This window comes from Xenopus tropicalis, chromosome 1 (genome assembly GCF_000004195.4).
Source record: "Xenopus tropicalis strain Nigerian chromosome 1, UCB_Xtro_10.0, whole genome shotgun sequence".
NCBI lineage: Eukaryota > Metazoa > Chordata > Amphibia > Anura > Pipidae > Xenopus > Xenopus tropicalis.
In genome coordinates, this window is record NC_030677.2 from 79,265,077 (window position 1) to 79,279,615 (window position 14,539).

Below are 14,539 nucleotides of genomic sequence, written 5' to 3' on the forward strand. Positions count from 1 at the left end.
AAAGTCCTATACTAGCAAGGAGAGCTGTGTATTTTGGCAATCATTGTGGTGAATTGTCCATCCTTTGATAAACCTGTTCATTGATGTTATTGCATGGTGTAGATCACCAACACAGAGATGTCCAATTACAACTGCAGAGAATCCGCAGTGTGTTGTTTTGTATGTCACTACATACACCCACAGGGCCTTTTTATTGCTAAATGCTCACTGTACCTGTGCACTGGCCCTTCCACATAATTAAATTCACATTGTGCATACAGACATCTATCATATAAAAAAATCAGGTGAATGCCAGAGTGATGGAGTCAGAGAGGTGGTCCAAAACCAAGTAATTGGAAATCCAGGGGGGTTGACAAGTATTTTTCTCCACTTCATACAAAGCTAAACCTAAAGACCTAGGTACCCATGTGCAAATGCATCAAATGATGTCACTGAGCACTTACTGCTCATGTGCACATGGAATTCACTGCAGGACTTTGGGAGACTTCAAAAGAATTGTGAGAACCCTCCTGGGGGACTGGAGACCAGGCAAGAGCCACCAAATAAGTTAACTCCTAGGAAAATGGGGGAGGGGGGTTGAGTGCTCTGTTCATAGACATCAATCCCCCAAAACATTTTAGATGCCTTTTGGCCATGCCTGTTATGTTCCTACCCACAGGCCTGAATTTGTGGCGAGGCCACAAAGGCCCGTGCCTAGGGTGGCACAAATTTATGAACGGCATGGCGCCCTGGCGCACCGTAATTTTACTCCCATACGGAGCAATGGAGGCCTCTCCCCACTGCTCTGTATGTGAGTTTAAATGTGCATATGATCGGAGGGGTTGTTCGCGAATGCGCATGTGCAGAGAGGGGGGGAGTGTGTGGAATGGGGGCAGCCTCGGGGCACCCAGATAAGAAATCCGGCACTGCCTGCCCACCTCATATCACATTGCCAGCTATACCCAGTGCTACCTCATGTAGATTTAGGAGGGTTTATAGGTGTTATATGGCATGCAAACAATAGAAAGTAGGTGACTGGGAGTTAGTGAAACCTAGTAACCCATGAAAAATTTGAGAGAGGTGACACATTCAACAAAGGCAGGTAAACTCAGACCCAGAGTTGCCACCTGGCCGTAAAAAATGCTAATATGGAAAATACATAAAAATAAGAAGGCTGGTATTTTTTTTCCAGAAAAGGTGTCTCAACCTAGAGTCCCACATTTAATATAAGGGATGGTGCTAAACAATATGTTGTTCTAACCAAAGAATTACAAAATGTGATAGGAATGAAAAGAGAAGAGTGATAATGTAGAAGAAGAAACAATTAAGAGGAAAGCATGTGATGATGAGTGAAGAAGGGAAGAGACAACTTGAGAGTAATGTATATAGGCTGCTAAAAAATTTGTGACTGTCATGCTAATTAAAAAAAAGTTTTTTTTAATGGGTTCTGGTACTTGATGTTGCTTTATGAGAGTCCACCTTAAGTCTAGGATTTATGTAACTAGAACTGGTTTACACTAAATTGGGAGTGAGAGCTGTTTCCTTATCCAGGTCAAAGTGTTTCCTTGGCAATTCTATAGTTGCCCAGGGGTGTCAGATTTTCCTACTCTTCAAAGGGATCATCATGTGCCACTCTTGCTGAAGATGTTGGTTGATGCTTGCAGGGCCTGAAATGGATGTAGGCTAAGTAGAATTAGACAGTGTTAGGAAAGATTTGTAGTAGCTCACTCTCGGAGTGAGAAATAGAACTAGGGTAGTTAGAAGCAGTCCCTCCTGAGGTGGCCAAGTTAATGCTGCCTCCCTTGCTCCCCCCGCGCTTGCCTGTTTCACGTCAGAGGGGGTGCACTTTAAAAATCGGAATTTCATCTCTTTAAGTTACCAGGAGTGGCTTTTTTTCTCAACTTGCCTCATGGCAGCAGCGCCCCTGGTTAGAAAAGCAGTCAGAGACTCCAACAAAAAGACCAGAAGGGCTAAGGTGGTCATACCCAGGCTGATAAAAGCTGCCAATGGTCTGTCAGCAGCTTATTGACCTGTGTATTGGGCCCTCAGATGGGCCTGCCTTGCTGAATATTGGCCAAATGTTGATTGGGCACGTTTAAAAATCCTGTTGGGACGAGGAGCGCATCGGTGCGTTGATGTGGTCCCTTTCCCAAGAGGCCTTTATCCCAGCAATGTAATCCAGTGTTTGGCCCAAGGGCCGAATGATCATATCAGGGAAAAATCAACTCATTTGGCAACCTTACCAAAATAGCAATTCTTTCTGTGTACTGTCAGCCCACTGTGTCACCTGCTAGAATAGGAGTTCAAATGGTTAGGCTCAGGAATAGGAAATTCCTTGAGTAAGGCACCCCTGTGAGCATCCACAAGTGCTGAGAACTAGTTTACCTATGTGTAAAATCACTGGGCTGTCCTGAACACTATGCCCGTGTAACATGATAATAACATTGTCTGAAGTATCTATGATGTCATTTAATACTAATAATAATCTGAAAAGTGATGTAAGGTCCAGTGTGGTTAACCCTTCCTATGCTAGTACAGAGACCACCTGAGAGAGAGAGTCTTATGCTCTACTGGGAGTTACAGGGATTTGCAACTGGAAGAGGCCAAGTTGGGTAAGTACAAGAAAAGCAATAGTTACCAAAGAGTAGGCCATCTGCTAAATGGTGTTACAATAGTTTATTATAATTTTATTGTTTCTGTTTTAAGAAAATACTATTTAGATCATCAGACAAAGAAGAACTATATATTGATATAGTTAGGTTTTTATTAGACTTCAAAGTGAAAACAGTAACATGTTCCAGAAAGAATCTTATTTGGAAAATGTCATAAAAGATAATGAAATAACTTTAGATTTGTTCATGTATACAGTTACTTACAAGTTAGAATCAAGTATTAATGCATGCAGAAGAAAAACACTTGCTTGTCTCCACATCTACACATCAAAGTTTGTATACGTGTCTATGTTGTTAAAGTAGCAGGCTTTCAGTGTATTGATAACTAACTTTTAGCAGCAGGAATTAAATTATTTTATATTTATTCCACACATACACCCTTGAAAAACACATCTTCTGAATAATGGTACAATACATAAAAGAAAAAAGAGGAGATAGCATAATCTCAAGCTCTTGTAGACCTACAACTCAGAATGGATAGTTCTGGAACAGGCAGGACCTCAAAAATATGAACCCCATCATAGAATGTCTTTGCATTTTACAATAACCACAAAAGTATCACACCTTTGGTATGTAATTACGATTTCTGGAGACACTTTTGATCAGAGACCAGAAACCTGTACATATTTAAAAGCATGGACCTTTAAATTAGGTATACACCAGATCCAGCATTCTGTTTGACAGATTCCCAGCACTTTTTGTATAATTCAGCTTTGGCTGAGTTGCATGCAAAACCCGACCCAAACACTAGTTTTACGTGACTTTTTTTTAAAATGGTGCAGTCACTTCAAATTTCAATATGCAAATTAGGGTTCCCATTGGGTTCAGTGTTAGGCTAAATCCTTCACAGAGGATACAGAAATATTGACTTAAATAGCCACAAGGTACAAGCTATTTGAAAGCTTGTGATCTGGTCTCAAGGTGTAGTGTTTTGATTCGATAAGGATAAGCAAGTAGGTAAAATATGTAACTGGTGTCATTGCTTTAAATGTAATGCAATCAAATCTATTTTATTACTTATACTGGAAAAAACATTTTAACCTGATTAATATAATAAAGGTAGGTAACTAATCATAATTTCTATGGACTTGGGGGTTTGCCATATAATTCAGAAAATCAAGAATCCTCTTGAATTGCAGGTTTAATAGCAGCACAAAAGGGTTAGACATAGACATGCTCCTATGTGATATGTGTTCCTACAGACCTGCAGACCTGCAGCTAGAGTACTGTGGCAATAATAGTGGAAATGTCATTAATACAGAACACGTATACATTCATACACATATAAGAGCAGAAGACTAAACAAGTTAACAAAACAATAAATGTGCTGAGATATGCCAATTTTTCATACTAAACAACAGGAATCTTGGTTGTTCTCTCTTCAGAGCTTTCCTCAGATGTGTTAGGCTCAGGTGTAAAAACAACTTTCTGCAGAGTGGGATTTGTGTGTTCTTCAGAACTTTCTGAGGAATGGGAGTGGGTACTGGTGCTCTTTGTGGTTGAGCTGCGATCCTCTGAATGTGTTGTGCTGTCATCAGATTCACTGCTAGATCCTCTCTGTGTAGTTGCAAAATAAATGAATGATGGTTAAACCATGTTTGTTTCATACACTCTTTTCATTCAATTTTGATTGTTTGAATGATCACTACTGTTAGGATTCCACACTTGTGAATCTCATTCACAAGACTGAGCTACCTCATTGTTATGTTAGAATACCCATCTACCTTTAATATAAGTATTGATGATCAAGGTAAAATATAATGGGAATTTTGTAGCAAATGGAGCTACAGAGTCCACTCTTTTTGGTCTAGTGACTAATCATAGCATTAACTTTGGAGTCATTATAGGAGACATTATCTCAATAGACCATAGCATTAACTTTGGAGTCATTATAGGAGACATTATCTCAATAGAAAATGTAAAATATATCTACTATGCTACATGTTATTTGGTATTCTCATCCATTTATTCTAACTTAACATAAGAGCCAGACATAAAGCCATTGATAACTGCACAGAATATAACATTAACGTATATCAGCATTAATACATTTAAGTCAGAGCCAATTTGTTACATTGGTAGGGGCATTGCCAACTGACAACAAAATTACCTGTTTTGCTTCCTAAAATATCTTTTCCTACTGAGTGCTAAAAAGGAACTCACACTTCTATTGCAAAGATGAAACATTCATTTTTGTTTTCTTTTTATAGGAAGGCTGGGTAATTGTATTAAAGGTTTGGAACTGCCGAAAAAAAACATTTTTACAAGCCAAGTGGAAGGGGCTTGAATATTTTTTATATACATAAATTAGTAGTTTTTATTTAGTAAAAGATATACTAACAAGTTCCTGACATTGGGCAGGTTAAAAGCAACATATTACTTTTTTAACTGCTCCATTTTTTGTGCATTTCCATTGTTAAGGCTCTATGCCAAATTGCTGCATGGCAAAGGTAGGGCAAAAACATAAAGCTCTGCAATGATTGCTTACCCATAATTTAAATTTAAAATTAAGTAAAGCTTTAAACATATCTAACTTCTATAATCTTTACTGTCAAACATATTTATCAGAATGGTACCAAAGTCCACCAGAGTGAAATTCAGAAATTAATAGATAGAAGCAAAATATATTACTCTGGTGGACTGTTGGGAGCTTTGTTTTGCTTTTTAATTAATATGCCCATTGGTGTTATATAGCAATGTGTTTTCTGCGTGTTTATCACAGTAAAAATAGAAGTTCATAGAGCTGTGATCCCACTGCTCTCTGTTCACTTGAACAGGAGCTTTAGGTGCTCTGTTTTCACCCTTTCAGAAATATAATATTAAAAAACATATACACGTAAACTGAGAGCTGGTTGTTTCCCTTAGGTGAACTGTTCTGTGGTGAAGTTTCTCTGTGACCTTGAGAAAGTTGTTTTTGGCTTTCATATTGGTCATATCCCATTAAATTTACTAAGTGTTTGAAGATTATAACCAAGGAAGAGTGAAAATGATTGTTGTTTCTAACCAAAATTGCATTGTTTTGCCATTAATATGTTAAAAAAAATCAGTTGTCTGGAAAACTCTTTCATCTGGTTAACTTATACATGCATAGATATATGCTAGTTCTGGCAGCCAGACAATTTTTTTTTGGTAGTGCTGCAGTAAAAGAGCCCCAGGGCTTATTACACACTTGTTATACTAATTGATGTATGAAAACAAATAAATACTGAACACAGCATCGCCCAGAAATGGCAGACAAATGTTAGTACTGTACTAATTTTTATGAAGCTGAAAAAAGAAAACCTCAAGCAAGCAAATTTGCTGCAACCAGAAGGACTTTTAATACAATGCAGACTCATATCTGTCTCTCACTAGACAGCCTGACATGGTTTAAATTTTACCTTTTTTCCTTTCAAATCACGCTTGAGCAGATTCAAAACAAGGTCCCGTCTTGCTCTAAAATTGTCTCCTCTGGGAAAGGTAAGTCGTTTAGCAGTTGCTGTCACAGCAGGTCCTGTAGTATGACTCTCTTCAGAAGATGAATCAGAAGAGTCAGACTTACTGCTCTCACTGCTTTCACTTGATGAGGATGACGAATTCTAAAAACACAAATATAAAACATAAATATGTATATATTTATATGAACAGTAGATGGCCATATATAATTGTTAATTCTTCAGGATTCAACTGATAGACTCCTTGAGTCTGCAACATAGACCAATAGCCTTTCTTAAATCATTGTGAAATAAATAGTAAAGCATAATGCTGGATACAGTTTGCAAAATCTGTTCATTTAGTCTATTTAGACAACAGGATTTGTGACCAGTTTGGACAACAAAGGCTAAAATTTGTCATTTAGCAATCAGCTATATGAGCAGATCACCAGGAGGTTAACTTTTGCTGTTGTAGTTAGTTCTATTATTGTCTAGATTTAACAGCTCCAGCTGGGTCTCTTTTTAATAGCATTTGCTGATGTAGGTAATGCCTGGTTTTATTGGTCATAAAGGAATACTGTTATCACTGGGAATTTGTTCTTATAGATGTAGTTATATTGCTATCCTGGGATAAAATGTCATATGATATAAATTTGACAGTTAATTCCAGCTATTTTGTGTAACCAAACCTGGGATTCTGTTGCAAGTCAGCATATGTAGGGTTGCAGTCACTGAGTCTGTAAAGCCACATTCACAGCAAACTTTTTCTATTCACAGAAGTATTCAGAGGTGTACACACTGGGCATAATGTTTATAACTTACCTGAAATGTATTTGGGGCATTACAAAGTAAATTAAAATAAAGAAAAATATCTATATCCAGTGTGTATGCGTCACAAAATGCCTGTGAGCTGCAAAAGACAAAAGGCCTATTTGTCTATTTGTGTAAATTTGTTTGTAAGGTAACCCCTTGCTCTCTAACCTAATCACAATCTGGAAAACTATTTTATTAATCTAAGATGCTGTAAAGCTGTCTTTTGTCATGGCTTACAATTTCTAATGCAGAATATTTCTACAGTCTGGTATTCAGATAACAGCAAAGTCCAGATAACAGAAGTATACATTTTTTTAACACTAATGAAATCATTTTGGCATCTGTATCTCTAACCACAATGTAATACTGTAGCTCATATTCTTTAATGTATACTTTATAATAATAGTGTAATTATCAACTAACTGATAATTGTACATGTTACGATTATAACAGCAGAGTGATATAGCTATGATAATTCTTACATATGATAAAACATAATTTACATAATTTATTTAATGAATAAGAGTATATAACAGGGTTACTAAGCCTGTGCCAGATGTTTCTGAACTAGTTACTAGCAGTCAATTGCAATTCATGTATATTTTTCCCTATTTATATATAGTCCATAGCACTCTAGCTATAGCTGAACTCATCAACCACATTTTGCAGCATTATTTGATGAAGGTTTCTGTGGGAGTGTAGAGGTGTAGTATAACTACAGCTAGTAAACATCTTTGATGTATGAAGTAATTTTACAACTCTATGTTCTATATAAAATGTATTACTTAAAGATTACACACATTGCCATATTACTGATATTGTTCACATTTTTCACATCTACCACCCCTGTATTGTATGAGATAATACACCACTTACTTGAAATTATAAATTATGTAAAAAGTTTCTAAATTACTTTTAAGGTTGTGGTTGTCAACTATATAATCACAAATACATTTGTAGAACTCAGAGATGACCAGTGCCTACTATTGATTGAGGTGTCCATAATCTCTACACCATGTTTTTTAATCATTTTTGAATATTTTGCACACATAAATACTATAACTAGCTTTGTATGAAGCAAGATTTCAACATATACAAATGTTATTTTAAATTGGCAAAATATCGTTAAAAATAATCTCTATAACTTCATTTAATTTAGTGGGTGCACCATTTTATATACCCCAGCTGAAATCAATACAGATATCAATGTTCTCTAAATAGAGTTTCTTAATGGAAATTATGTATTAGACATTAAAAATGTAGCATTTTTATAAGTATTATTTGCGTACATATAGATTTGGATGACCCATGCATTGTCTAATGCTTATATTTTCGCTACAGCATTTATTGTGTGTCCCTGAAACATTTTAACATGCAGTATATAAAAGAGACTTACTGTGTATGCAAAGGCAAGGCCAAAAAGACAAACAAAGAGCAACACTGTCTTCATTTTTTGAGTAAATACCTGAAATAAAATGAAGTATACTTAGCACCACAAACACAAATATGTACTTTCAGATTGGTAAATAAAAACCATAAACTCTCTCAGTGAAAGGATCTTACCATGGTTAATGCAGAGTTAAAAAATCAGTGTAAGCCTGATCCCAGATTTCCAGAGCAGATTGCTGTTTCACTGGAAGCTTTTCGTATTCTGCTCATGGCTCAGGTCTTGGAGAATTTAAACTGTATCCCCAGAAATCTCCGCCCAATCAGCATGAGACCAGGGAGTGACATCATGAGGTTTCAGTGGCCACCTGAACTGACCACATTCTCCCACACTTCCCTTTGGTTTTGTGGTATGTCTGTCAACAGAAGGAAAGCTCTAGACTAGCATTACAGAATTACTGATGATTTTCTGCACAATTACTCTGTTCATTTCTACTTGTTCTGTTTAGAAATATGCAGGATGTCGTAACAGTAATTTTATTGCTCTGTCTGTCAAGATTACATTATTGTGAAGAAGGCAGTCATTCAGTGTTTATGCAATGTTTATGGATTTGGAAGAGCAATCCAGGTTAATAGTAACATTCACAAATTAGACTCCCAATAAAGGAGGCATGTTAACATAAGCGAATCATTTAGTATGTTAACCTTACTCATAGCAATATCAAGAGCAAATGATTCTACTAAATATTAATATATACCTAATTTTGCAGGCACAATTCTATGACAAGCTACTGTACATGCAATCAGTGTTGCTTGAAATATACAGTATGCCATGACAAGTAATACTTTCAGTAATCAGGTTATGCTGTATTGCAGAGGAATTACAACACAACAGAATTACATATAACATGAAATTATGCAGAGGAATTATAACATGACAGAGTTCTATAACATTTTTATAAAACCTAGATGAAAAAAGCAAATGAATTGAATATTCACCTGTGAATATTTATTTTAGACAAAAAAATAAAAGGTTTAGTGGCCTGTTGAATGATGTAAGCTGTATCTATAAATTGTATTACAAGTATAAACACTGCAGTTTTTTTTATAGAAAGACAGAACAAATGTGTCACTTTGCTGATGCCACTACAACCCCTCTTCCAATAATGTTATGCGCACACAAACATTTGTAACCTATGAATAACAACCAAAGATTACTATTATAAAATATCTATACAGCACTTAACTGTATATAACAGGTTTGGAATCAGGAAGGAACATTCAACTGCATATTACTGTTCATTCTTATACCATTTGGAAATAGGTTTGCCACCTGACCCTTTAAATACCAGCTACATATTGAATCAGCATGCTGCATGGCTAATAGGCAGTTAATTTATATGCATGCTACGAACTGAAATGATCAGTGCCAGGAGCCCAACAGAAACCACAAATAATGTGATATACCATATATACTCGAGGATAAGCCGATCCGAATATAAGCCGAGGTACCTAATTTTACCTAAGAAAACTGGAAAAACTTATTGACTCGAGTATAAGCCTAGGGTGGGAAATGCAGCAGCTCCTGCTAAGTTTCAATAATCAAATAATTAACACTCAGCGTGACCCCCTGTGAACTCTTCATAAATATAAAATGTTGGCAGCTGCAGATTAGGGAAAGGTGATTAGGGAAAGGTGGATGGAGCCTAAAATAATTTTACTCACTCCCATCTGGAAGGCTGAGCCTGATGCCTAGAACTTCTGATAAGCAGATACTGTGAGCAAAGCACTGAATCTGCCACCAGAGCAGGGTTCTCAACTGCTGCTTGTTAGAATTTCTAGGTAAAGATCTTATACATGCCTTGGCTAGATTCAGACATATGCTATGATAACACAGGAAGCTTAATTTGTCCTCTTATAGAAAAAAAAACTAGAAAAAAAGGAGAAAGCATGAAGACTGGAAATGGCCTAATGTAAAATGATATAGTAAGAAAACATATATTTTCATTGCCGCAAAGCACAGTCCAACAGGTGCAAGGAGACTTGTACTTGAAAAATAAAGGTAAAGTACAAACTTCTCATATTAAAAGTCTCTTTGCAATGCTTCTAAAACACATACTATGCCCCACCAGCTTGTATCCATTCTTTCCAATCAGTGATTCATTACGACTAGCTCCTTTACATTATGGCTACATCAGCAAAACATTCTCCTATTTTTCCTTCACACCAGCCTTGGACAAGGAGTAGTGATGTACGGGTGGACCCTAACCCTACTCCTAGCCCGAACCCTACCCAACACAGCCTGTCCCTTCTGTTTATAGACCCGCACACCTTTAAATCAGAGAGCCAGAACCTGGAAGGTGGCAGTGTAAGGTCGCAGGTGGGGAGAGCAGGTGGAAGTGCTGAACCCAAACCCGCCCTTGATCGACAAATGTTTTGCTGAGGTCGGGCCAAACCCCCTGACCCCGCTGGTCCTGGGCTGGCCTGCACATGACTAGCGAGGCTCATGCGGAACTGATTTTATTCAGAAATTGCACATGCTCCCTGAGTGTGCCCTTCGGCACAGTCAGCGCAGTGAGCTTGCTATTAATATTAAGAAGATGTTGAGGTTGAGAATTTGGCCCACTTAAATAATGGCAGGAATGTGGTTATAATGGATAGAGAAAAAGCAAATGCTCTAAATCAGTTATTTTTTTCAGTGTATAAAATAGAGGAGTCAGAGTTTCCAGGCCCAGATTTGTACTTAAAGGTTTACTCAAAATGAATGTGAACAAGGCACCAGGGCCACATGGAATATACACTCATATACACTACTGAGATAGCTTAGTTCAGTTTTTGGCTTTCACCTGGTATGATACCTATGGATTGAAGGAAAGCTGATGTAATTCCTATGTTCAAAAGGGGATTTCGATCTCAGCCTGGCAGTTATAGGCCAGTAAATTTAACGTCTGTGGTAGTCAAGTTATTTGAAGGTCAGTATAATCACAGTGACCTGTACCCAATATTAGAGTTTACAACCTGACCCACTGAGCTGCTACAAGGAGGTGAAGGATGAAAAATCAGTTTTGAAAAAGTTTATATATATATATATATATATACAGTATATATATATAAGGAAGAGTGGAGCACATCATATTAGGGTTTAAATGCCCTGGGTGCTGGCAAAAATTTAGGAAATATAAGGACAGAGAGCCCACACACAAGGACTAAGTAAATAGTGAAAAAATTTATTGTAAAAAATCCAACGTTTCGAGTACTAACTGTACTCTTCCTCAGGGACAAACCACCGGTATACTGTATCTACAGGTATAGGAACCATTATCCAGAATGTTCAGGACCAAGGGCATTCTTTTCATAAAAATCATTATTTAATCAAAATGGAGTCTATGAGAGACGGGCTTTCCATAATTGGAAGCTTTCTGGATAACGGGTTTCCGGATAACAGATCCCATACCTGTATAAATATTCAAGTATTCAAGAAAAACAATAGTACCTTTCCTTGGACAAAAAAAAAAAAGCTTAAAAGCTTAAACTGTTGCCTGGGTGTTTAAGTTTCAGTGCCCCTGGCTATTGTGTGTGCACACCTGTTTTTTAACAAAACTCCCATGGCAGCACTCACAATAGTTCATTGTATTTATTGCTTAGTTGTAAGGCTATTGTTATTTAATTAAATGCAACATTATTTTCATATTGGTTTTGCAATAAAGGCAAAAACCATGAATCTTTTCCAGTTACCAAGTTACTAATTCACTCATGCCATCTATATTTAGACACATCATCATCATGGAATTTAACACGACTCATGATAGATTTTTCATTAACTGGGTACAGCCGCCTACAGCAGTACCACCCTGGAAAGGTATTATTCATTCTTAGGATAAATGGAAAATGTCTAGTCAAAGTTCTAGTTGCTTTCTGAAACGGAATAAACATAAAGCAGAACTGATTCAGACACAGCATAATAAAACCTGAGTATGTAAAGACTTCATCAAGGCTTATATTGTTTTCAAGGTGAAGTTTTAAAGTCAGTAGAATAAAACACTTTTTTAAAATATAATAAACAGGAAAACAGTTAACAAAGGACCAGCTGTGAAAAAGTAATAACTCATAGTGAGCATATTTATTTTTTTAGAACAAATATTTCACTACACCCAGGAATTACTGAAATTAAATTATTGGGGTATATTTAGCCTCATAACTAGAATTGGGGCGAATTTAAAAAAAATGTTGGCTTCATATAACGTCACAAGTTGAGTACAATTGCAATGCAGGTGGAGAAATGGCCAAGATGACACTTGAGACAAATGTATAACATGCCCAGAACCACTGGGCACTGAAACAAATGTATAACCTACCCAGAACCAACCATCCTCTTCAGGAAAAATGAGGCTCAAGCTGTGATGTTATTTTAAGTACATAATATAATAACATTACATCTTGTTTCATTTAAGACAGGAGGGCTGTTTTTACTTTCTTCTGATAGCAATAAAGGCTCATTAACTATTAGCAGATGTGCAAGTAGGCAGCTGAGTTTATTTTTGGAAAGGGTTGGTGGTGTAAGTTCATTAGGGTGTCTACAGTTGTATGCTATTTGAACAGCTCATCATTAGACCAGCCCCTTGTCCCTCCTCACCCTTCTTGTGGCACCTGGTATGTGTTTACCATGAACTCTTCCAGACAGGATTAGTAGTGTGGTTGGCCTGTGGGGAGGGGGAAGAGGTAGCGAGATTTGCTTTGGGTGCCAAAGCTCCTTGGTACAGCTCTGCTTTCTTAAGTTTTAAATCACTCTGTGTTCCTGGTAGGGGAGTTTCAGGGACTCAACTGGTATGCTGCTCTGCAGGATGCAGGCAATGCAAACTGAGAGAGATGCAACTGTTTAAGTTTCATTCTGTGAGTACAGATTTAAGCCTGTAGATGCTGGTCACTAATACAGAGAGGAAGGGTGTAAAGTGCAAAACACAAACAGCTTTGTGTCTGGTTCTTAACCTTGACCACTGTTGTAAATTAGCCCCACAACTTGGAGCAAACTGCAAACTTTGAGGGCAAACAGGGTATAAATTCTATATTAATAGAACACACAAAATCAAATGGGCTTAAGTTATTCAGCACATAAGGTATAAGGTGTCATTACTTCCTAAGCAAAACTATCTTGCTGCCAGCTAAAATACAGACTGATGGGACCTTAAGTACAAAGCAGTGCCATAACTTCCAATACATGCTATAGCCTAACATAAGATTTTTTTATTGCAATAAAGCACATGATGTGTAAATGTTGCTGCTATTCTATTTCACCATCTATATTTTTCTTTAAAACAGATATTTTTTCAGCTCATATAGGGAAGTGCAAATTTTACCAATTTGCATCAAAATTTACACAAATTTGAACTAGAATTTCTGGTTTGTTTTGGCATGAAAAAAATTGCCATTTGACTCCAATGCATTGGGCACAAGAAAGAGCCCATTGACATTCATGTATTTGGCACAAGAAAAAAATCATGGAAAAATGCCCATTAACTCTAGTGCTTTTGGTGCAGGAAAAAAATGCCTATTAACTCAAATGTATTTTGTGTGAGAAAAATGTGGCAAAAAAGGCCCACTGACTTCAATGTATATGGAAAAGTTTTGGCTAAATGTCACCATTTTACAAATTTTTCAGCAAAGCAGAACAGGGTAGTTTGCTCATTGCTAATGCAGACAAAATAACTGATGTTTAAAATAGAATTTCTCTTAAAATGTTGGTATCCTTTTTTCTATAATCAGGAATAGTGTGTTCTTCCCTTTAACACACAAAACAAACATAAAAGACTGTTATTTAATGAATGAATGTGTTCCATAATTGTAATGGGTACAGCATTTGCCGCCATTCACATGCCCCTGTAGAATTTTTTTCTTCTCTTACTTATCTCCTATAGTACACAATATTTGTATCAGCTACCATTATTAATGAGACCTAAATGTGCATGACTCTATTCATACATAATGTATATCTATATCTCAAATATTGGGTTGTATGTCATTTAAAAAAATAAAGGTAATGCATTATTACATCGACTACTTGTGAAAATGTGTCTCACCAATCTGGTGCAATAAATGGATTAACTCAAAACAATGAGTGACAGGATTTTTGCAAGAATGAAAAAGGTTAACAAACTTCCGGAAAATCATTTTGAAAATCCTCACTGTGAATGCTGACTGTGCTTCCTGTGTTAATTTGTAAAAAATAAAGCTGCCACCACAGTATTGGAATCTCAGTCACTTACTAAAATGAACACATGG

General features: G+C 36.7%; 1 protein-coding gene across 2 annotated transcripts; it reads right to left on the minus strand.

Moving 5' to 3' along the window:
• Positions 1–2,723: 2,723 nt before the first annotated feature.
• LOC100271753 (secretory calcium-binding phosphoprotein acidic 2) lies at positions 2,724–8,551 on the minus strand. Of its 2 annotated transcripts, none has more exons than XM_018091501.2 (4): positions 8,441–8,551; positions 8,274–8,342; positions 6,032–6,229; positions 2,724–4,208 (listed from the first exon to the last, which is right to left on the minus strand). In XM_018091501.2, the coding sequence occupies exons 1-4, from the start codon at positions 8,441–8,443 to the stop codon at positions 4,002–4,004; spliced, it is 477 nt and encodes a 158-aa protein (XP_017946990.1). In that variant the 5' UTR covers positions 8,444–8,551; the 3' UTR covers positions 2,724–4,001.
• Positions 8,552–14,539: the final 5,988 nt, after the last annotated feature.

Coding starts and splice junctions, on each gene's coding strand:
- LOC100271753 (XM_018091501.2), bottom strand. Junction 6,230..8,273: donor GCCTTGCCTTTGCATACACA/GTAAGTCTCTTT, acceptor TTGTGTTTTTAG/AATTCGTCATCCTCATCAAG. Junction 4,209..6,031: donor GTGATTTGAAAGGAAAAAAG/GTAAAATTTAAA, acceptor GCAACTACACAG/AGAGGATCTAGCAGTGAATC.